This window comes from Terrapene carolina, unplaced genomic scaffold (assembly GCF_002925995.2).
Source record: "Terrapene carolina triunguis isolate 2854851 unplaced genomic scaffold, T_m_triunguis-2.0 Scaffold58, whole genome shotgun sequence".
Classification (NCBI taxonomy): domain Eukaryota; kingdom Metazoa; phylum Chordata; order Testudines; family Emydidae; genus Terrapene; species Terrapene triunguis.
The window spans coordinates 67,648,576-67,673,620 of NW_020664409.1; the positions used below are offsets into that span (position 1 = coordinate 67,648,576).

The 25,045-nt window shown below is 43.3% G+C and overlaps 1 protein-coding gene across 1 annotated transcript in view; it reads left to right on the forward strand.

Moving 5' to 3' along the window:
* Positions 1-20,026: 20,026 nt before the first annotated feature.
* Positions 20,027-25,045, forward strand: part of LOC112110869 (carbonic anhydrase 3-like) — a 27,486-nt gene continuing 22,467 nt past the window's right edge. The window contains exons 1-2 of the mRNA XM_024206078.3: positions 20,027-20,276; positions 20,854-21,051. Coding sequence (XP_024061846.2) covers positions 20,234-20,276; positions 20,854-21,051 — 241 coding nt within the window. The 5' untranslated portion in view covers positions 20,027-20,233. The remainder of the gene's footprint in view (positions 20,277-20,853; positions 21,052-25,045) is intronic.

Consider the following 25,045-nt stretch of genomic DNA (forward strand, 5'->3'; position numbering starts at 1 on the left):
CCAGCCAACTGCTTGCCACTTTTGCCGGCCGTTCCTGCCGGCCGCCCATCAGTCACCTCCTGCTGCCACCTGCCTCTCTGCTGTGACCCCTCTAAGCCAGTCTCTTAGTGATCTTTTTTAGCTCTCAGCAGGCTGGGCAGAAACACTGCCCCACCACAAGTGATTTCAGCTCTCATTGAGTACTTAACATAACAAAAGGCTCCTAATAAAGCCTATTTAGCTCTATCTTTGAACAGTGGGGAGGAACAGGTTAAACCAGACTGGGAACCCTTAGGCAGAGTCCACACCTCCTGGCTGGGATGCCTGTCCCACCCCTCTTACTTTCACAGAGGTCTGGCATTCAAGCCCCTGGCTTAACAAGGTCTTTCAGCTGAGGGTGACCCCCTCACTGGGGACAGGTTAAGCACAGTTTTGCTCCCCTTTAGTCATACAATAAAGATGACAACATTGATAACAGCATTTGACTACCTCTGCATTCAGTACTAAAGTGATTTGTAACCCAACACCAGCCAAAGCTGATCACTTTGAGCAACACTGCTCTATCTGCTGGATAGCTAAGCAGAGTAGATATATTCATGTAAATACAGTTTGCTCCTGAAGTCTCTCCCTCTCCCAGCTAGCTGTCAGGGGAGAATTCATTCAGACCCTGCTTAAACAAGCAAAAAAAAAAAAAAGAAAGCATATTATTTTACAACATAGAAAAAAAGAAAATAATTCCCCCTTTTATATTCTGCATCATGGCAAGCCACCGCTTGATATTTTTATCCTCTTGGAATGCTTTATTACATTTTTCTTCACCATCCTGTTCAGAAGCTCCTGCTAACATTGCCAGCCCACAGACACACCATGGTAAGAATTATATATTGAACGAATTAAAAAAAGTAATTAATAAACAACATTTTGGCCCTGACCAAGAGTGGGGGTGGCACCTCATAAGGGTCCTGTTACAAGTACTGGTTTTAACATTATTTAAGACTGGGGAAGCCTTGGAGGATGTTAGTCTTTTGGAGTTTTCAGAATGGAAAGAGCGTTTTTTTTCTCCATTCCAGTGGAGGAATTCCCTCTATCTGTGCAAAAGGAGATTTTTCAGCATTTGCAGACTGAACAGCATATCAATGAGTGGAGATGACTAGTGAGCTACAGATGCAGCATTGTAAGTTTGCCCTGCCCAGGAATCTGACCAACGGTCTAGAGTTTCTCCTTCATTAAAAGTTTTAAAGCATCACCACTCAGAAGGGGAAAATTTGAGGGAACATTAACAAGACGCTGAACTAGGATGCAGAGGCTTGCTAGAAGTAGAACAGAGTGCCCCTCCCCCACCCCCCACCCTCACCTTCATCCCCTCCAGATTGGATAACGTGAATAGACAGGGGGCCAGGACACTGCTGTCCCTAAGAAGCTTTTCCATTCTATTACAGGAACTTATAATCCAGACTCTCTTGGACACTGCTGCAATGCGAACAGTGACCTAACTCTACACCAGCACACTGGGAGTAGAATATGATGAAAGATGCACTCATGCTTGCTAATCTTATAATTCTGGTTCATTTTTTTTATCAGTAAGAGTACAATTAGTAAAAATTACTTGTTTCTTTAAATCCCCCTCTACGCACACACCTATACCCACACCCACACCCATGGATCCATCTTGGATCCACATAGCGGTGGTGAAGCAATGGCAGGGCTTCTGTCCTCAACAGAAGCTAGATCCAACCCCCTGCATATAATATCCTTCATAACAAAAATTGTATTGGTTATAGCCTCAAAATCCCTCCCACTTATGCTGCAATTTCCAACATAATAATAAAGATGGCAGATGCCATTCACTAGGCTCTAAATTCTGCTGTGGTACTGCTTCCTTTTCTGGATGCTCCAAGTGCCCACCCCTAAACAGATATTTGGATCCCCTAGCTGATCCAGCCACATGGCTTGGTGTGAGGCCAATTCCAGCACGATGCTCTATTCCAGCTTCTAGTCTTGCAACTCTGGCCTCTCTGCGTTCAGGCTGTCCACTGGAACTGTCCCCATCCCCTCAGCCTCCTGTCTGAAAAATATATTGACCCCGCTCAAGAGATGGTCATGGAGAACTGTGGGCTTTGTTTTGGGGGTAGTGGAGAGTGCCCAGCTGAATTCTTCATAGTACAGTCATATAGTGGGGAGTTGCCAGACTAGCCAGTCCCAACCTTTGCCTTGCAGTAGGCAGACTGGAGGTAGGACTGCACTGCACGGTATCCGATTTGTCCCCAGCACCACGAGTCTTTTGAAGATCTTTTCATATAAGTGCAGGTTTATGGTGCTTCTTCCAAAATCAGCCCCTGCAGTTGTCACTAGAGGTTAATCAGAACCCTGGTGTGTTCCTCTGGCTAGCTGGCAGAATGCAGGGTGGATATTTTTTGTTTGGCTGAGCTGGGTTTAGCTGTGTTGAAAATGGAGTAGGCCATGTGCAATGAAGGGTTAAATGCTGACCAGCTGTACATAAATCAACAGGTAGTTTGCAGTGCATAGGAGGCCAGTGGGAAGTTAGTACATAGAAGGCAGGAAGATACAGGTTGTGGAAATTGTGGGATAGCAGCGACGGGCTATCCAAACACTCTCAGCTTTAGCTGAATCCTCGCTGCAAAATGGAAGGGCTGGAATGCATGCTGAAGAACCATGCACATTTTATCCTGAACTCTAGCTGAGCACACCAGTCCATTTTCCTCTTGTGCCTAGGCATACATTTTAGTACTCTTTGTGTGGGAGGTTGGGCTAAAAACCCATGTCAGGACATACAGCAAACTTGCAGTGTAGACATAACCAAAGTTACTGATATTAAATAAACTCTGCAGTGTATTTTTTCATGTTAGTTTGCCTTTCATTGAGTAAATATTAAGTCATGTAGGTGGTAGGCTGGTTACTGAGCCATAGCGTAACTGTTATGGGATTTTGCAGGTCAGCTGCTGTGTACATTACCGACAGTACATCACTATACTGTACACCTACTGAAATACAGAGGGAAGTGAAAAGTATTTCTACTCTTTGTGTGTGGTAGATTCTTATGTTTGTCAAAAATGTGGCTCAAAAGGCAGATCTGAGTGTTGTAAAGGCTATAAAACTTGCCCCCTTATACTGCTCTTTCTACTTTGGCAGATCTTCCTATGAAGATCTGGCTGCTAATGGGGTTTCCATCCATGCCTACCATGTTTTCCATATCATTGCATGCATCTCAGTGAAAGGCATATGCCAATCTTGCTCTTTAGCTGTGACATGCCACCTAGGCTATGGCATTCCTCAATCAAAGCACAGAGTGACATGCCTTTCTCTCGCTGCCAGGCATGCTACGTGCTACATACCACAAACTGTTGCAGTCCCTCTCATATTTTATATAATCAATTTCCATGCAGTTCTCTTTTCTCACAGGCTATTAAATAAAATGAAGATTATTTGATATTTATATTTGCAATTATATCGAAAAGAATTATGTTTTGATTATTTATAAGGATATTGGGTGGTCTTCTGCACTGTGGTGAAGCCACTTTGCACCACGTTTCCAGTGCCACCACCAGCCTTATGCTGGAACCTTGCTTACCAGGCTTCAAGTCATGCCCATTGTGTAAGAAAGTTGTTCTCCTCATGGTTGGACACAATATTAATCAGTTTTGTTCAAGGAAGACTCCCATTCCCTCAAGAGCCAAGCAGTATAGATTTTGACTAGCAGTTCTACAGCAATGTATTACATAAACAGGCAAGGGGGAGCAAGATCAGACCTCCTTTGTCAAGAGACCATTTTACTGTGGGAATAGCATACTCTTCACCATATAAACTCAATTGATTTATATCTTCCAAGGGAATCAAACACCCTTGTTGAGCAATTAAGCAGAAGGAATTCAACTTCTCACAAATGGTCTCTAAAGGATGCAGTACTAATAGGTATTCAGAATATGGGTCTTTCCAACAGAAAGCTCTTCCACTTCTCCAGACATAATCTCTCAGGATTCCAGGCCATGCTCCATCCAGACCCAATGCCTCTTCAGCATGGAGACTCTCTGGTTAATGTCAATAGATAGTGTTCTGTTGAGGTCCAGAGGATCCTTGTGAAACATAGAAAACCTTTGGCCAGGAGAACATACACAGCTAATTGGAAGTGTGTAGTTGTGACTCTCACCTCCAGAGTGCCTCCTTGTGTCCTGGTGTGATGTGGAAAAGGTTCCCTCAGTTTAGAGCCCCCTTTAGTTGTTCTGGTGCCACAATGATCTGTTGTACATGGCTTAGTCCTCTGGCCAGGTCCCTGCAAAGTCTATTCCCCTTCTAGGGGTTAACAGAAAAGTACAGAAACTAGGAATCTCAAAATCTAAGGCCCTTCAAACCCATCTCCTGGTGTTTCTCTGGCACTTGCTGTTTTTGGCTGCAAGACTTTTGCCATCTCCCTTCAGCTGAACACTGTTCCCAATTACCTTCCAGTCTGGAGGGTTCAGCAGACCAGGCCTGCCTGGCTTTGAGGGAGGATGCAGCTTTTAGGCTGTTCCCCTTCTCCCAACTCCTTCCTAATTGGTTGCCCCACCCTCTCTGCAAGGCTCCTGATCCCCAGGTCCTTAAAGGTATAGTAACAAGATTCCCTCTCCCAGCACTATTCTTTCTTGGAGCCGCTTCCTCCCTATCCTTATCCCCTTTAAGGTCTCTATATATCTTCTTATTGGACCTTTTGAACCTTTAAAGGACCAAATCAGGTGCTGGGGTGGGCTGACCACTAGGTGCTACTGCCCTTGGTGGCAGACTATCCTGTCACAAAGCTTTTCTTATGGACAAAGGAGCGGCAAATTGATCCTCTCCAGTCGTCTTTTCCATTAATTCCAGACTATCTACTTTCATTAAAACAACTGGTCCTGTCACTTAGATCAATTAAAGGTCACCTACCTACAATTCTGGCCTTTTAGCCTCCTGTTCAGGGTTCCTCAGTGTTTTTCCCCTTGAACGTCAAAAAGTTTCTCAAGGGGCTATTGCAGATGTTTCCACTGGTAAGAGAAATACCACCTTTGTGGAATTTGAACTTAGGCCCTGGTTTTACAGTGTTGCAATGCCTAACTGATTTAGGAGACTACATTTCCTTTTCAAAAGGAGTGCCTAAATCCCATTGACTGTCATCACAAACCAAGTCCAAATCAAACTTGTGGAAAGGTCTATGCAGACAGTAAAGAACCTTATGAAAAAGACTTTTGACAGTGGGGGGTGATTTGTATAAGGTGTTACTGGTTTACCAAAGTATGCCCCTGGAGAATGGCTTTTCTCCTGCTCAGCTGTCAATGGGAAGAAGGATCATATCTAATTTACCAATTACTGATAACCTGTTGAAATCTCATAAAACCTTATGGAAGTTGAAAGAAAAGCAGAAATAGAAGCAGAAATATTATTTTTGACAAAAGGGTCCACGGTCTCCCATCTCTTAAGCCAGGTGATAGTGTGCCTGAGGAATCATACCTCTAATACTTGGGGATGAAGGAGTACCATTAAAGAACAGCTGCATCCATGGTTTCATGTAGTCCAGACAGACCAGGGGGGATCTACAAGTAATCTCAAAGTCCCAACACATTGACAGTAGATGTGGATTCTGGCATTTCCCACCTGACCCTTTATCATCAATGCATAAAGGAGAAACTGTCAAGGAACAAGAGAACAACTCAGACTCTAATGAAAGACTGATACCAAGAAGATCAGAACGGGAGATTAAATGTCCTGAAAGACTTCTAGAGACTTGCTAACCTGCCTGGAGAAGGGATATTTGAGGTAAGTGAGTGGTAAAGACTTACTCGAGAGTGATGTGCTGGTAACTTCTCTTCTCTAGGTAGCTGACACATTGGGTTTATGGAAATCTACTACATGGGTTGAGAATTTGTGTGTGTTGTTAGATAGTTGTTAGCTGTTTATATATGTATGTATATAAGAGTTAATTTGTTTTTCTTTAAGAGGGAAGATGTAGAGCTATATTTGTAGAAGATTATAATTCAGAGACACTCCCTCATAAGGGACAGTGTTATGAACATAGGAATGTGCCCTGGAGGCAGTGGTTGGGAACATTGTGTGCAGCAACTAACTACAGAAGCTCTCCAGTTTGTTTTATTAAAGTTTTATTCCTTTCTCATTCACTGGTTTGTTATTTAATGAACCCCAAGATGGTTACAGATTCCACGACCTACCCTCCATCCCCGCAGCTCAGAAACTCTTCATGGGACTCTAGGCAATGAAGGAACTGAGCAGTGGGTAGAGTCACTCTGCTGTTTATGACTTTGGAAGGAAATGAGAGGGCCTGAAAGGCTCGTGTGCAACCTTTACTGGACTCTGCTGATAAAACTTCCAAATTCCTGTACAGGGGGTGTGAGTGCACCATGAGTGGGATCCACATGCACAGAACTTCTTGAAGAACAGTTACTATAAGGTAAGCAACTGTTTTTCCCCTATGTCATGTCACCTGTATTTGGAATATTTTACTGAATTAAGACTTTTAACTAAAAATTGGGGTGCAAGTTTATTGACTTGTTAACTTGTTTTCATTTTATCATCAATATACTGACTATTCTGCAGTAATTATGCAAAGATGGGTTATAAGAAATGAAATATTCCATTTATTCAGCATACACTTTATCTGGCTGTGGTCAGCTGACACTGTTCTTGTTTGTTTTGTTTCTTTGTTTTGTTAACCTCACCGGCATTCTTTAGACATAATCAGTAACAATGCTGCTGAAATTTGTTCTTTGCTCTGTTTGATTACTTCGAGCATTTCCTCTCCTACTTCCACTTTCCTGCTTCCTGTCCAATTTTATCATCTTAGCAAATTTGCTCTTTCTAATGAAACAGATGTTTATCTGTTATCAGTGTACCTACATTCCCACCCACCTCCAGACTCACTAATAGAACACTGTTATCAACATCCATCTGTTACAATGCTATCACTCAGTATTGCTGCAGAGTTCTAATTTAGCTACAACTAATCAGGAAAGAGATCTTGGAGTCATCGTGGAGAGTTCTCTGAAGACATCCACGCAGTGTGCAGCGACAGTCAAAAAAGCGAACAGGATGTTAGGAATAATTAAAAAAGGGATTAGAGAATAAGACGGAGAATATTTTATTGCCCTTATATAAATCCATGGTATGCCCACATCTGGAAGACTGCATACAGATGTGGTCTCCTCATCTCAAAAAAGATATACTGGCATTAGAAAAGGTTCAGAGAAGGGCAACTAAAATGATTAGGGGTTTGGAATGGGTCCCATATGAGGAGAAATTAAAGAGACTAAGACTTTTCAGCTTTGAAAAGAGGAGACTAATGGGGGATATGATAGAGGTATATAAAATCATGAGTGGTGTGGAGAAAGTGAATAAGGAAAAGTTATTTACTTGTTCCCATAATATAAGAACTAGGGGCCACCAAATGAAATTAATGGGCAGCAGGTTTAAAACAAATAAAGGGAAGTTCTTCTTCACACAACGCACAGTCAACCTGTGGAACTCCTTGCCTGAAGAGGTTGTGAAGGCTAGGACTATAACAGGGTTTAAAAGAGAACTAGATAAATTCATGGAGGTTAAGTCCATAAATGGCTATCAGCCAGGATGGGTAAGGAATGGTGTCCCTAGCCTCTGTTTGTCAGAGGGTGGAGATGGATGGCAGGAGAGATATCACTTGATCATTATCTGTTAGGTTCACTCCCTCTGGGGCACCTGGCATTGGCCACTGTCGGAGGACAGGATACTGGGGTGGATGGACCTTTGGTCTGACCCAGTATGGCCATTCTTATGTTCTTATGAATGCAGATATGCTCCTAGGGGACTGAGCATAGCCTTCTGATTCAGGCACTGGCCCTAGACTCAGGAGATCTGGGATTGACTGGGGTGCTAGAACAATTTGTATAGTGGGAGTGCTGATGTAGGGATATTAAAGAAGGTACTAACAGTGATTCCCCCAAGTGACAGTGACCCCCTCATAATTTGGCCCCCACACTTTAAAATCCAACAGTTTCACCAAGTACAAAAATCTCTTGGGTCTTCTGTTAAAACTTGTAAGCTACTGTCTGTAGAAACCATTGATTATATCTATCCTGTGAAAGATACTTTACTACTATGTAAAACTTACAAACAAGTTAACTAACTTTGTTCTTGAAGTAATTGATACAATGCAAACAAACACTATAAGCCGTTAAGTGACTTTCACTTCATTCAACGGCTCCTAGGACAGACCCCGACCCTCCGTGAATAAAGGGCCGGGAGTCTCAAATGAATTAGCACACACCCTAAAAAGTGGTGGAGACAGTAAATTAAAATATGGTTAAGATATGGAATGTATGCTGATGAATGCTTGATATACATGAATGGCTAGGGAGGTGCCAGCCTAGAAAAGGAGTATCCATCGGCCGAAGAATGTGTCAAGTGGATGACCAGAAAACCCCCGGAGGGTAAACTTGGATCCACCCCATCACCTGGAAGGATGAGAAACACAAACTTTGGACAGTGTGGAGCCACCAGGAATGTGCCACTTTGGACAGGAATGTGTGCCATCTGCTGATTGAGTCAGCAACAGCAGGATGAAACAGCTCCCATAGACTAACATAGGAATTAATTCCTATAAGAATGGACTCTAAAGACTGATGACTTTGAGTCTCTGATTCTGCTGCCAGCCTCCAGTAGCATCAGGTGCATCTGACACAGACTCGGCTCCATCCTCATGACCAAGATACCTGGCCAGTAACTTGGCATGAGCAACTTCTAGGCTGGTAACTATAACACCTATACAGAACTTGAATAAATGATTGTGTGAATGAATCTATCTATATATATGTGTGTGTGTATATATATAAGGAATAAGTAGTGATAGGAATAAGTAGTCAAACAACGTTGTTTACTTTTATCTTTTGCTTTATCATTATATTTACAATAAATGTGGCATCTTTGCCTTATCCCTCTTAATAAGATCCTGCTGGTTTTTATTCTATTGGTATAACACTGAGAGCCATTGAACCAAACTGTAAACCCGGTATTTAATGGAAACCACTTCAAGCCAGGGGTGCAGGAGCACCCCCCACACTCCTAGTCCCAGCATCTATGGGGAATGGTTCCCATTCTCACACAGACTTCCTGTGTAACCATGGGTAAATCATGGAGAGTGGGATTTTTGAAAGCACGTAAATCCCATTAGGCACTTCTGAAAATCCCACCCTTAAACTTTCTGGGATAGATTCCCAAAGACCTCAGGTATGGCAATGCTCAGCATTATCATGCCTAACTTTTTAGTGCCGATAACAACATCACTGGGATTCACAAAACTGGAGTTAGGCACTTAGGCTCCCTATACAGTGAATTGGAAGAGATAGACATTGATGGTTGGGATGGGCTCAGATATTGCAATATAGTGTGGGGAGAGAGGTTCATATATGCAAATACTTAGAAGTTCTTAAGTCACTGGACAATGAACCAAACTCAGTTTGTTATGCTCTGATTTTTGCAATTTTATCTTTTCTGGGAACTGCCCTGTTGGATAGTGCATTGAATTAAACATTGGAGAGATTTAACACAATAAATAAATTGCTTCAACACAGCTGTAAATTGTTAGGTATTTATCTTCTGCTTAAGCTTTCAAGTTTGGTCATTTCTTAAGTTACTCCAGCAGCTATTACTGATTGTTTAATTTCAAGACTTGCAGCAAATGTTTGCCCCAAGAAAAAGTGGAAGTAGACATGTTAGGTCTTGGGTCAACAAATCAGCATTTACAAATTTCTGGATTGAGAAGGTTTTTTACTGACAACATTTGAAGAAGGGATTTTAGGAATATAGCCAAAAACATTTTAGGACTATTTGTCAGTCTAATTAAAGGTATTGAATCCTTTACTTTTCCCATGTAATTTCATGATGAAAGGGAAAGGCAACAGACTATTAAAAAGAAGAGCCATGGAGTGTAAGAAAACTTGCTGATTGTGACTGATTCCACATAATATTTTTACTGATCCAACATTTGTCACTTAGCTGTGAACCTATTTTATTTGTGCAATAGAATCGGGTAAAGTTCACTGAAAAGTTAAAATCTCAAAGGTTTTCCTGTGGTTTGTAGAAATTCTTAATGGAATAGATTGCTCAAACCTTAATTTAAAAAAAAATGTAATGAAAGAAAATAAATCAATAAGAGAATTTTTTCCTTGCAGTAAAAAAAAGTATCTTTTTTTCCATAAATGGCTTTAGTAAGTGTTCTTTTTCTGTATGAAGTAAATTATATGTACCTTTGAGCTTCTGCTAAGCAAGACTGCTAGAGCTGTCTGTTTATAATGATTAAAAAACTATGAGCTGCTCCAAATGGAATTTGATGATCTCATAAATGTTGCTGTCTCTCAGTACATGAGGAAGAAACTATTTCTGAGAGATTAATGTCTGTGCTAAGATTTATGAATTAAAATTGCAATGGGTCAATTTTATATGCAAGTGCTAAAAACAAAAGTGAGATTAAATGATGGCATGTAATAAAGGGTAAGATGATACGAGTGATTCCTCTTTGAAACCTCTGTTTTAGTGCTGAGTTTTCTAAATCATTGCCTAATTTTTTCTTAATCTTATTCTGCTAAAGGAACACAGGGGGACTGAGATTCTTTAGAAGACACTCCGACAGTGAGTGGATCTTTCTAGCTCAATGGTGACAGGAGCTGAGGCTTCCTAATGTCCCTAAATCATGTGACATTTTCATAATAGGAACCACCAAAGCAATCTGAATTCTCAGCAAACAACCAAACCCCAGTAATGTGAAATGTACGAAGTCATGGTAACAATTCATTTATATCAGAAAGGCACCTATCCCTTACTTTTCAATAAAAGATTATATGAGGACCCCAAGATTTTTGCTTGTGCATAATCTGAGTGAGATATTGGGATGAATTTATTCAGCCATACTATCTCATGTTAAAAATCTTTTACAGGCTGCAATCTGACCCTCAAACCTGGCTGAACAATGTTTTTATAGCCTCTTACTCATGGTCTCAGTCAAACATTTGGTGTGGGAAGCTTCTGAGGCCAGAGATGAAAGAGTCTGAGCAACTGTTCTGCTAGGGCTCATTTCTGATCCCCCATGAAGAAGAGTGAGTAACTTGGACTATTAAACAGATCTTTGTGCTCTATAAGTTCAACATAACTTACATATGCTCCTTTGTTTGTTTTGGCAGATGTGTGCACAGATCTGAATATGAATAGGGCTTCCGTGTCTGTGCTACTGCCAAATTCAACCATTATTAAACCCATACCTCTGAATATACATGGGTTTCTAAGTAAGCATTTTTATATCTACCCTGTATCTTGCTCTGGCTGACAAATCCAGGATGAGCTTCCTGGCTCTTTTCTTCACTGGCTCTAGCACAGTCCTCAGACTAACAGTAATTAGCAATACATGAGAAAGATATCTGTCCAGAGTCTAAACAGCGTATGTGTGAGAGGGAAATACACCCTTCCAACGTTGATTTCCTAGATGACAATATGCCTTGCCCTCTTGCATTGTAATTGTTATTGTACTTGTCCAAATTAGACTGCTGGCTCTTGGGTTAGGGACCTTGTCTTTCATGTGTCTGTAAAGTGGGGTGTTATTTATGATAATGATGTTAGGATATTTACATTATGAAGGAGAGAGAGAAAATATAGAAGTGATAGTCTGCTAATCAATCAATAACTTAGTGCTAATTCCTGGTTCCCAGAACAAACTCTGAGTTAAGGGATTTATCCAGAGGAGCTATGTAAGGGCTGATAGGAATGGAATCCTCCTCCACTGTCTGGTTGTGGGCTGTGAAACATGAGCACACCCACTAGAGGCCATATGGATTATAGCAGTCCCCAGACCCACTGATCATCACCAATAACAACAACACAGAAGTTCTGGCCAGTGGATGTGGATTCCCTCTGAGTAGCTTCTTCACAGCTTGTCCCTTCACTCCCTATTCAGCAGAACCATGGCAGTTCTCATACTTTTTGGTCACTGTGCACCTGCAAAAGATAGGGACGGAGCAGGATTTGGTCCGTAGAACTGAAAGTACATGGATTAAAATATATATTTGTATATAAACATCTATTTCCCACAGTCCATTCTAATAAAGAAGTGCCATACCTAGGATGATCAGGCACACTCACCATGACCAAAGTGAGTATTTTAAGAGAGATCAAAATAGATTGTGAGTTGGGACATTTATTAAGATTTGTGAAGGGAGATTTTTTTCATTAGTTTCAGCTTTTGCATATGTGTGTTTTGTACTCAACCTTAGAATTTGGTGCTAATGAGTAGTAAAAAAATATTGGTCTTTACTACATCATCTGAAGTTTTTTCCAAACTGTTCAGGTCCCCTGTAGTTTTCTGTCCCCAGATGAGTGAATATTCACCTTACACTGTACAATTCAAGGTCAGCATGAGACTTAAAGCTGTACCTTAGTAGAGAAGAGGCGCCAATCTATTGGAATTTCAGAGCAGACACGTCCAGAGTTTATAAAAGCAAACAGCTTATGTCAGATTTTCATTCTTGGATTATGCTAAATCAGTCTGTGCCAAAGTGAAAATCTGAGCTATCTGCTTTTATACATTCTTGAATTGAGATTTGGATTTCAGAGTGCGTGTCATGTGATGGAATCCCAATGACAAAACCGTAACAGTCATCTAGTTAGATTAGGGGGTTGTCTGTGTTAAATTTCCATGTTGTTGTTTTTAAGGACCAAAATTGGCCTGTAATGTTTTTTGAACTGCTCTTATGATTGCTTGAACTTTATACCTTAATTCTGCTAAATGAAATACTTTAAATTAAACTTCAAATACCTAACCCAATGTTTTGTATTTGTCTCCCACTCCTCAATTTTTGCTACTACCTATAATAGAAAGACAGAGCAGAGGAGAGTGTTTATAGCAAAAGGCTAGGAACGACCAAACAAGACTGGAACAATTCTCCTAACCTATCTATCCCATCAGGAAATTGAGATAATAATATGTACCTACTTTTGTAATGCTCTTTGGAGAGGCAGTTTGGTCCAGTGGTACCGGGGTGGTAAACAGGAGACCTGTATTGTATTCCCAGCTGTATCAATGAATATCTAACCTCGGGCAAGTCTTGTGCCTTTGTTTCTCCTCCCATTCTTTGTCAATCTTGTCTATTTAGAATGTGAAGTCTTTGAGGAAGGACTGTCTCTTAGTATGTGTGTGTGTCTAGCATAACGGGGTCTGGTTTTATTTGGAGCCTTTAGGTCAGGGGTGACTAAACTGCAGCTCACGAGCCGCATGCGGCTCTTTTACAGTTAAAGTGCGGTTCACGGAGCCCCCCCCATTCTCTACCAGATTGGGGAGGGGTAGTTCTGGGCTTCTGCCCTGTGTCAGGGTGGCCGACTGGTGCCTGCTGAGAGTGGGGAAGCACAATTTAAAGGTCCAACCCCCGCAACAGCTTGAGTCACGCCCCCCACAAGCACCCCTCCTTGTTACCCTCAGTGGCCCCTCCCTGCAGCTCCCAGGCATTAGTTCTGCATGGAGAAGCAGCGGCAAACAGCTGAGAGCTGCAGGGAGGGGCTGCTGCTTTAGCTCCATGGGGAGAGGCAGCAACAAAAGCAGCGGCTCTCCCTGCAACTCTCAGCTGTTTGCCACTGCCTCTCCCCACTGCTGCAGATCCCAGCTTGCTAGCTCCAGCAGCTGCTGTGCAAGGAAGAGGCCCAGCCAGTAAACCCTGGCAAAAATCGGGGGGGGGGGGCGGTACATGACTCTATGTGCCCCACCATGCGTTACCTCTGGTCTGTCCAGTGGGGAGGGGGGGTCTCAGGGCTTCAGCCCCACAGGATGCACCTGCTGGGGCTTGGGGCTTCAGTAGGAGTGGGGCTGAAGCCCTGAACCCCAGCAGGCACGCCCCAGCTCTCAAACTTCTGAAGATTGTCATATGCGGCTCGGGGACAAATCACAAGCCGGGCTTTGGGTGAACACGCGTTGGTCACGAGCTGGGGTGTTGGGTTGGGGTCACTCTTCCCTCCTCCCCTCGCCCTCTTTCTTAATGTTCCAAGAAGTGGGTGTAATTGGGCATGGGGACATTTGGTGGTTTTCCGCAAGGGTGGTGCTCGGCCCTAGCTTGGGTACATTTCTTAAGACTTGGTACATGTCATTTTCCGGGGGATTTTGACAAGGGCTAAGGGGGGGCTTTTCGGGGGATGCTTAAAAGAGAGCTATCATTGGCTGGTTTGCAGATAGCTGGAATTAGAGAATATTGCAAACAATAGTAGCAGCAAAGATGATTATCTTTCCGTAAAACAATGTCTCAATAGCTAGCAATTTTGCGGTTATCATATTTCTAAAACAGTTAGTTTCCCAACAGACTTTGATTCCCTCCTCTGTTACTACTTCTGACTGTATTTGGAAGAGAATTATGCTGTGCAGTTTGGTTCAGGCTTTTAGGCCTGTTCTATTCTGTGCAGAGGCCATCAGTAGAACAGATTTCTGTTGGAGGGCTCATCCTAGAGCCTGGTGACTCAGAGCTTGGGCTACTAGAAAGGAGACCCCCCCTGGTCTGTTTCCCCACATAAGTATAAGATGTTGATATTTTGTTTTATAAAAATAAATAATTCTTTAATCAAATGTATTCTCATACAATAGGGCCCTTAGATGTGGTCCATATTGTGTAGCTCATTGAGCTAAGATGAATTGATTTAAATCAAGGCAATTTAAATCAGCGATTTAAAATCAACTTTTCCATTTGTACTTCAATTGTTTTCTAAAGAAAGGTGCCTTCTCATTGGTTGATATAGCTATTAAAACATGCGTCCAAATTTGAAGGGGAGCAAAATCATAGGCCAGCATCCTTCTCCGCCACCTCCTCCTTGCCTTACCCAGAGGCATCAACCCCTCGCAGCAGCACTCTGCAGCCCAGAACCACAACCCTAATCCTGGCCTGGTGTCGAAGAGAGGCCCTGGGGGCCAAATCTGAGTGGCACTATGACTGCTTGCACCAGATTGCCACAGGAGTGGGGATCTGGGCCCATTCCCATGGGGCAGGAGCTGCCACTATGGGGTGAATGTGGGTTCGGCTCACTCTTCTACCACACTCCAGGGGCCTCCCCACTGCACTGGGCCCATGACCCATCTAGAACCTTCCCACAACCTGTGGATGGGTCATAACCCACCGTTTGGAAAACACTGTTCTAGGTCACTTAGATGATCTTGAAAAATGTACCTGTTGTCTCTTTCTGTTCTCAGCTCTGTACCTTATTTCTTGCTACACCTTATGCTTGGGGCAGCTTCCTGATTATTGCATGTCAAGTTCCCTGCCTCTCCCTTGACAAATGGGAAACCTCACCTGTGCTGTGAAGCATTCTGGCTGTAAAGACCATCCACCACTTTCTATTTTTTTCCCCTTTTGTGTTAGTGTGTTTAGATTGGAAAATCTTTGAGGAAGGGTTCTGATCATTGAGTAGCATCATTCACCTGTTATAAAGCATTGTGGACATGCACACTATTGTGTAAATATGCTCTCCATTAGGCATCTTTTTTGAAAAATATGCATAACTCTTACTAATTCTCAGACATACACATGTATTCGATGGAAAGTATACTTTGCCCAATATGTAACTATATGCAAAATAAAAATCATGCACAGATAAAGAATAGATGTGCAATACTATTGATAAGGCATTTTTCCAATGACCATTGTCAGGACATGTTATCTTTTTGGCAACACACTGTTAATGATTCCATCATATAAGAACAACCTGGCCCTTGGAAGTAGGAGGTAAAATATTTAAAGTAAAAGGGAATACTTTTAATGCAAGGTATCATTAAATAATGTGGAACGCTCTTCCCCACAATGTAACTGAGCCAAATAGCTTAGTAAGATTTTCAAAAAGACTAGACTCGTATGAATGATTATAGTTTCTGCTGTTATGCTATCTGAGTTTAGAAAGAATTGTATTTATTTTTATTTGTAAGTACCATAGAGAGCACCTGTCAAACAACACTACGTATCACTTAAATATCACACCATATAAAGCATATTTCAAATGCAAACATAAAAAGCCAGTACAATCAGCAGAGCCTCAAAGAAATAAATCATCCACATGGAGCAACTGACCAAACAAATCTACCCATCTGCCCTCAGAGCCCTCGTTCCTCTGCCTTCCCACTCTTTAAAAGCTTGAGAAAAGAGGTTTTGCTAGGTGCTCTGAAGCTTAACACATTTGAACTATTATGAACCATGAATAGTGAAGAAAATTAATTCCAAAGTTAAGGAACCCAGCTGGAGAACGCCCTGCTAACAGATCTTTCCCATCTAAACTAAGGAGACCCCAAACTCAGACATATCTATTGATCATAGTTTGGGCAGTATGACAGAGGGAAAGAAAGTTCTCCTAGGTAGGCAGATCCCAGGCCATTAGGGATTTAAAGGTTAAAACTGACAGCTTAAATTACACCTTGAAGCCAATGGGATCTTGATGCTCCAGTGTAATATGTCAAGATGTGGACAGATGTATTCTGCACCAATCAAAGTCTCCAGATGGACTTATTTAACTCTATGTGGAGCTGGATGCTCTAGTCTCTTCTTGTAGTGACAAATGCATGGGTGATGGTAAGGAAGTCTGCATCTGAAGAGAAGGCTAAAGCCTTCTGTCTAGATGCAGATGGAGAAAAAAGCTGTCCTGGCCACAGCTGCTTCCAGTACTTGACCATCTAAATGCATACTTTCAATCTAGGGCTTGATGTGATCTCTGCCATTTCTTGCAGTTGTTTCTCCTAGCTGCCACTATTGTTTTTGCCATGGTGTGAAGTGGTTTCTGTTATATGCAGGGTTTGCAGTTATGTTCAATGGCTTTCAACACCCCTACAAATTGTTCCAGCACCACTGCCCCTCTGAGTCACCTGCAGGGTAATGCAAGCTAACAAGTATGCTTGGAGTTTACATGCAATTTGGTGCATGACTCCCTGCTTATTAACTTAGAATGAGCAAAACAAAACCTGCACTTGAGTGTGGATAAAAATCAATATTTTTTAAAAGCTTAAGGGTGTTTGCTGTAATAAAATAAATATTATATGCTGTTTGTGTTTAATTGAATTCCAGTTACCATCCTAATGCAACTTGACACTAATCATGAGCAAAAAGTAAATTGTCTAGTAAATAAGCAATATATCATTCCCCTTTTTCTAACATACTAAAATATACAATTAATAAGAATCTAAAAATATTAATCTATATAATTGCTCAAATAAATGTATATAATTATAGTGTGCCTTGCCAGGTAGCAAAAAGATGTACCATATCTAGTGTAAAGGCTCTATATAGTTGTAAATCAACATGTTGTAATGGTTCTATCCACCAATGTGAATGCATCTTTTTATAGAAAATAACTGAAGTACAAATGGAAAAGCTGATTAAATTCCACGATTTCAATTGAGGCTTTCTACTGATGATTTAAATCAATCCACCCTGGCTGATAGCAAGGGTTTTCTTACTGGGAACTGTCAGATTTTGCAGTTTAATAAGAATGTCCTAAACAGTAAGTAGCATCTTTAAAAGATCCAGGAATTTGGAAATTCACCACCCTCTGCTGACTTTGTGCTGTCAGGCTCTTTGTGAAGCCAGTAGGAGTGCACCTGCTGAAATTAAGCTGTACATGTGGGAAATTGATGTGATAGGGAACAATGTGAATTTATGATGTACAGTCACATAACTAAAGTCAATGAGCCAAACTATCCTTGACAGAACTCCAAACCCAAAGTTATACTGAACATAAGGTGGAAAAAGGTATTGCTGAATCCATGCCTCCTTGAGGTATTGTGCCAGTCTGACTCACTCCTACTGTTTGCCATGAAATCTGGCTCTCCAGGAGCCATCACCATACTCTATCTAGCTATCTGTCTTAGAATCATAGAAGATTAGGGTTGGAAGAGACCTCAGGAGCAGGGCCGGCTCCAGGCACCAGTTTAAAAAGCAGGTGCTTGGGGCGGCCAAGGGAGAGGGGCGGCACCTGCGGCAATTCGGGGGCAGCAGGTCCCTCACTCCCTCTAGGAGCGAAGGACCTGCCGCCACTGATCACGGCTTTTTTTTTTTTTTTGGCTTAGGGCGGCAGAAATGCTGGAGCTGGCCCTGCTCAGGAGGTCATCTAGTCCAACCCCTGCTCAAAGCAGGACCAACCCCAATCTTCTGCTACTACAATCCAGAGAGCAGCTGTCAAATATGTTAAAACAGGAGCAGTGGCACCCTAATTTTTGTGCTAGCAAGAAGAGTTGCTATTTGCTTATGTAACCCACAGACCTTCCAGGTGTGGTGTTCTGTCCCATCTAGTGGCAAGGAGACCACGGAGAGAGATTAATAAGTCTGCTTTACAGTCTTATCTAACAGGCAGCTGGCTTTTAGTTCATGGGGTAGAGGCTCATGCACTAAGCTCTAGAGGTCTCAGATTCAATCCCGCCCGTCAGCAACCCAGGGTCTGTTAGCGTTACACTAACATGCAGCAGCTTCAAGTAACTGCACCTTCAGAATAAGCTCAACCAACAGAATCAGTCAGATGATATCGTCAGCATAATATGATGAATTCAGATGCGGTGCGTTGTTTCAGCCTGGTCAAAGACAATTTATTATTTTATTTTATTTACGAATGGAAACCCGTCAACTTACGCTTCCGAGAACATCAAATTAAAAACAAATTCTTTAATAATGAAAAATGTCCTCCATGTCTTCATTTTAGTGCAAAGGCTTTGAGGTGTCTGCACTCTCCTGCTGGTAATTCCCGGCTTTATGCACTCAGAAACAGGGGCAGAAGGAGGCACTAGCTCTGGTAAGATGTCTGTTTCCCCCCTCAAAGTCACTAGCAGGGACACATTTAGATCCCCCCTAACTAGTCCCATTTGGTGTACGCAGTGTTGAAGAAGAGCTCTGTGTCCGCATCCTTCTCACCAACAGAAGTTGGTCCAAATAAAAGATATTTCCTCACTAACCTTGTCTCTCCATTCCTATTTGATGAATTTTTAAAGCCTCAAGTTGGAAATTGATTTTAAAAAATTACTACATCCTTTAATAATTAGTGATGACCCATGTAATACTCAGTAATAATAAATAGTGTTTAGGAAGAGCCACGGGATAGAGAGCTAGAACAGGTCTAAGAACTAAGGACAGCACCTTAACGACACAACTCATCTAAAGAATGATGAGGGCTCTGTACTGCCACAGATGCATTTACTCATTTTATTTGCGGTATGTGTTTAAATTGATTGGAATCACTGAAGTGCAAAGGAGAAGAGTTATCCTTTGAGTTTGAAATATAAACCACAGCCCAACCCCACTGTCAGCTATTTATTCCTGTTTGCAAGGCACATCACATGTATTTGTTTTTAATCCTACTATGCAAACCGGCATTGTTGTGACCACCTTCTACTGCAAAGGAGAGATAAATGGTTAAATATAAGTTAGTCTCTCTTCCCACACACGGCGATGTGCAATGATTTGTGTAACGCCCCGAAGTAACAAGCCACGAAGATAAATCTTGTTCCCGGGCACTAACCCAGCCAGGGGTGCGATGCACGTTACCGCCAGCACGCTGAGCCGCCATTCATGCCCAGGGTTATCAGCCCACTCTTTGTGGGGCACATGGACAATTCCAAGTAAAAAAACGGCCACACGAGTATGCTCAGCGGGGTTCTTTGATGTCTCAGCACAGGGCAGCACGAAGAGTGTCTGGTTAAACTGTGGACCGCTGCTGAGCATCAGTGGTACCTGCCGCCCGCTTCCCCAGACCCACCGCCCGAGAGGGAAAAGGATCAAACCCCTCGTTCAATTAAAAATACAAACTAACGATCCCGTGGGGCTGCAGCCCCGAGCCGGGGCAGATGCAGCAGCAAGCGGCGCAGGCGGGAACTAGCTCTGCGGGGGCCGAGCCTGCCAGGTGCGAGCCAGACGGGCAGGGAAGCGGGGCAAAGCGAGCTGCCCCGGGCTGGCGAGCAGGGCCCTTGCTGCGCACAGACACGCGCCAGGCTGTTCTGATTGCCCGGCTGCTGCCTGGGCCGGTCCCGGGAGCCCCCGGGGAAGAGGCGGCGCGTGGGGGCCAGAGGGGAGTCCAGGGGATCGCTCTCTCCGCCCCCTGCGCTCCGGCCAGACACACCCGCCCCCTCTGTCCCTCTCCACCCCGACCGGGGGCACGGAGTTGGCGGGAGCCTATAAAAGCCCCTGGCGGAGCCGGCGCCACCGTCCTGCAGGAGCGGCCAGAGCAGCCCAGGCACAAAGTGCTGAGACCCCGCGCCGAGAGCATGGCCCACCAATCGTGTCAGTGGGGCTATGACAGTGACAACGGTGAGTGAGGGACCCCGCTGCGCCCCGCAGATCCCCTGGGGCTGGAGCCTGCAGCGCTCGCGGCCAGCCCGGTCTCCGCTGTCACAGCATCTGTCCGGCACCGCTTGTCCGGCAGACGCTGTAAGGAGTGAGGCTGGGCTGGGCTGGGTGGGGGCTGGCTCCTGGCTCCTGCAGCTTCTGCTTCCATTGTAATAAATCTGGGCACAACTTTACAGCCAGATCAGCCCACGTTCCCAGTCCGATCTCCACCCTCACCCGGAAAGTGGATACTGGACAGCTCCGGGAGCGCTGCAATCCAGGCGCCCAACCCCAGCTCCCCGGCTGTAAGGGGCAGTGCAGTCCTATGGCTAAGCAACATATTCATCTGTAAAAACAGTTTCTTAAAAGGAGTCACGGCTAATGCTTCAAATGCCTCTGTCTGGAAACCAAAAGGAGGGGAAATATCCGCAGTGAATGGCACAGCTGTGAGGCGATGTATGAATAATGTGTAACATTGATTGTATTTGTATTAAACAGATGTCAACTTTATGCCTAAGTGGAAGAGATTTTCATGACATTCCTCTGCATTTCTTCCTAGGACCTGAGCACTGGCACAAATATTACCCTATTGCCAAAGGAGAGAATCAGTCACCTATTGAAATCAATATCAAAGATGTCCATTATGAACCCTCTCTTCTGCCTTGGTTTGTTGGATATGATCCTGTCGGAGCTAGGGCCATAGTGAACAATGGGAGAACCTGCAAAGTTGTGTTTGATGACACTTTCGATAGATCAGGTTAGTCTGGGTTTTACCTGAAGAAATTTTACAAATGAATGTTTGCAAAGTTCTTGGAAGACAACATGCGCTCTATATGCTAATATGCTATATGCACTGGCCCTATACATACCAACACAGATGGCCACATCGGGGGTGGTCCAATATCTGCATTTTTGTGGATCCAGTGCCCCCAATACTCAACACAGCTGGGACAGGGAGGTTGTGATTGCTATAGCAGCCCCTAGGTATAGTCTCAGGTGAGGATGAGGGGAAAGGGAGGGGCTGCACAGCAGCCTCAGAATGTTGCTCTCTGCTATAGGGTGGATTTTACTTCCCCAGCCACTCTGCACTCCACCTACATGGAGCCCAAATCCTCAAGCTTTCTGTGAGAGGTGTGAAATTCACCGGAAAGGCTTTGAGGTCCACAGCTGGAATGCCTATGTAAATGCAGAATATCATTTTTGAAAAGTGTGATCATACTATTTTGACAAAGAAAAATAGCTAATGATAGACCCCAAATCCTGCTGTCTTTGCTCTGGCAAGAGTCCCATTGACGTCAGTGAGTTTTTTGGCCTGAGTAAGGACTGCAAGATTAGGCCTGTAGTATTTCTGCTAAATGAGTCCTCAAGTACAAAAGGAAAGGACTGAGAAACTTCAGTTTAAAATGAACTCCTTAAAGCAAACATTAACACTCTAAAAGTATCATAATTTTTATAAACCTGTTTAGCCACAAATTCTTTACAACCACATGCAAAGTGCTGCACATATCATATGTGGCTCTTCAGGCTTAGAGCAGCCATACATATTTAAGAGACATGCCAATATCTTTTAACAAGTGCCAGCAGCATTTAGCATCTCTGAACAAATGGAATTTCATACTGATACCGTTGGCTATACTTCATAGAAAAGTTGCTGTCAATAAGCTATGAAGTTGCTTCACTATTGAGTTAAAAAGGAAATCAAGTGAATAGTATTGCAGCTCTAATTCTTACAGCTCTAGAAATCAAAGCTTGCTTTCATCTTTGCAGAGCATTTTAGTGAATATTTCTGTATGCAGACTAGCAACAAGAGCCATCATTTCTGTTCACAAAGTACCTTGCCAGGTGAACACATCTCAGAAGCTTTATAATAATAATATATGGAGATATACCTATCTCCTAGAACTGGAAGGGACCTCGGTCATTGAGTCCAGCTCCTTGCTTTCACTAGCAGGACCAAGTACTGATTTTTGTCGTAGATCTCTAAGCGGCCCCCTCAAGGATTGGGCTCACAATCCAGGGTTTAGCAGACCAATGCTCAAACCACTGAACTATCCCTCCCCCTCTAGAAATTGTTGTCAAAAGAGTTTGTTGTCAGAAAAGGCTGTTTTGTTGAAAGAAACCAATTTTTTTTCATGAAATAGTATCTGACATATCATGAAATAATGTAAAAATAATATTAAAATGAAAAACTTCATAAATTAAAATTTGAAACAAAGCTACACAGTTCCAACACAAAATTTTGATGTTCTGAAATGACAAATTTTCAAAACTGATTTTTTTCTAAGACTACGTCCACACTACAAGCTAAGGATGTGATTCCCCAGCTTGTGTACACATACTTACACTTATGTGTACACATATTCACACTAGCTCTCATCGAGCTAGCACAAGTATAAATACCGGTGTCGCTGCGGTACCATGGGTAGCCGCAGAGTCAAGGCTTAGCCATGCCAAGTAAGTGCCCAGTGGTTTCAGGTGGGTTTGTATTTGTCATGGGTAGGCCATGCCGCTGCTGCTGCTATCCATGCTACCGTGGCTTCATTGCCATTTATACTCATGCTTGCTCAATGAGAGTTAGAGTTAGCACAAGCATGTGTATGCGAGGAGGGGAATCACACCCCTAACTTGTAAAGATGTAGCCTTGATAACCATTTCATTCAATTTGGAAAGAAAACAACATTTCAAAAGGAAAACAAATTTTAAAATGTTGACATTTCCCGCAAATCTGATTTTTGGCCAGCTCCAATTTGGACCCTATGCAGCAGTCCTTATGCCTGAGTGTAAGGTCTGCAGGATTGTGCCATTTATTTGTAATATGTGAAATAACCAAGCTAAAAAAAGGGAAAACAAATGATTGTCCATTTATATTGTAGAGTGAAAGACCCGCTCTTTTGGCACAAAATATGAAGTTATTTTTAAACTGCATTGTAAGCTTCAACTACTATTGCTGTGTTGCTAGTAGTGACAATAATAATTAGTATGAGAGAATTTGCTAAAAGACTCAATGCTCTTAAATATTTAAGTGTGTATACATCTTAACTTTTTTTTTATTACTTTGATGGGTTCATGAAAACAAATCTATAGTCAAAATGAATATAAAATGAATTATCCAATAAAATAAAAAACAGAAGCACACAACAGACTGGGAATAGTTATGGGATTTTGATTAGTTCTCTAGCAAAGACAAAAACAAATCTCCTTCATGGCAATCACTTAGCATTTCTTCCTAATGTGTTATTTTTTCCTTTATTAGATTCATTTTAGTGGCATTTGCTTTGGAATTCTATCATTGATGAGCTACATCGGGGTCGGCAACCTTTGGCACACAGCTCGCCAGGGTAAGTACCCTGGTGGGCTGGGACAGTTTGTTTACCTGCCACTTCCGCAGGTTCGGCCGATCATGGCTCCCACTGGCCGCAGTTCGCCGCTGCAGGCCAATGGGGGCTGTGGGAAGCGGCACGGGCCGAGGGATGTGCTGGCCGCCGCTTCCCACAGCCCCCATTGGCCTGGGCTGGCGAACTGCAGCCAGTGCCATCGGCCGAACCTGCGGACGTGGCAGGTAAACAAACCGGCCCGGCCTGCCAGGGTGCTTACCCTGGCGAGCCACATGCCGACCCCTGAGCTACACTATTAAGGAAATGTAGCTGCACTATACTAAAGACCTCCATAATCACTGCTGATTATGCTCACCAGGACTGTCTCATTGTTTCCTTGTGGTCCCATCTGTTTCTTGCATCCACCTGTTGTCTCTCATCGCATATTTAGATTGTAAACTCTTCAGGGCGGCTCAATATAGAGTCTAATGTAATGGGGCCCTGATCATGACTACAGCCCCTAGGGCAGGGATTGGCAACCTTTGGCACGCGGGCCGGGACAGTTTGTTTACCTGCGGCGTCCGCAGGTTCGGCCGATCGCAGCTCCCACTGGCCGCGGTTCGCCACTCCACGCCAATGGGGGCTGTGAGAAGCGGCGGCCAGCACATCCCTCGGCCCACGTCGCTTCCCGCAGCCCCCATTGGTCTGGAACGGTGAACCGCGTCCAGTGGGATTTGCGATCGGCCGAACCTGTGAATGCTGCAGGTAAACAAACCGGCCAGCGGATTTCCCTGACGGGCCACGGGCCACAGGTTGCCGATCCCTGCCCTAGGGACTACTGTCAAGCAAATAAATAATAATCATAAATAATCTTAGGTAAATTATGAAATGCTTATACATAAATAATATATGACATTGATTCCACACTGCTGTCCCAAAGTGCAGAAAAGTTTGCACTTGTCTAAATTTATTTCAGTCTAGGTGCTCTCACAAAGTGTTTGATTCTGAGAGAAAAAGTGACCAAGAGTGGTGGGTTTTTTTAGAAATCTATCTGCAAAATCTATGTCTGTTTGCTTCAACTATCATGTGTCCCGGAAGTGTTAAACTGTAAACCAGAGTCCCCAAAATGTGGAGCTCTGCAAATGGGAGTACCTAAGGTATTGGGTGTGTTAGAGGGAGTTAGGACTGGTCCTGGGGGTCTAGGGCAGCTGGATCATGAGGTCCCACTTCTGTGAAGGGGGCAACAGACTGAGCAACTGTACTCAGAAAATATGCTAGGGAGGCTGGAGCCGGAGTCAGTGTCTGAGGCCTGCTGAGGCCCAGGGAAGTTTAAAGGCACATAAATCCACTGTTGGGATCCAACCACAGCACCTTGCTGAGTGTCCAGCATGGGGAGCTTGACCAGGGTAGGCTCCTTCTTCTAGCTCTGTCACTCCA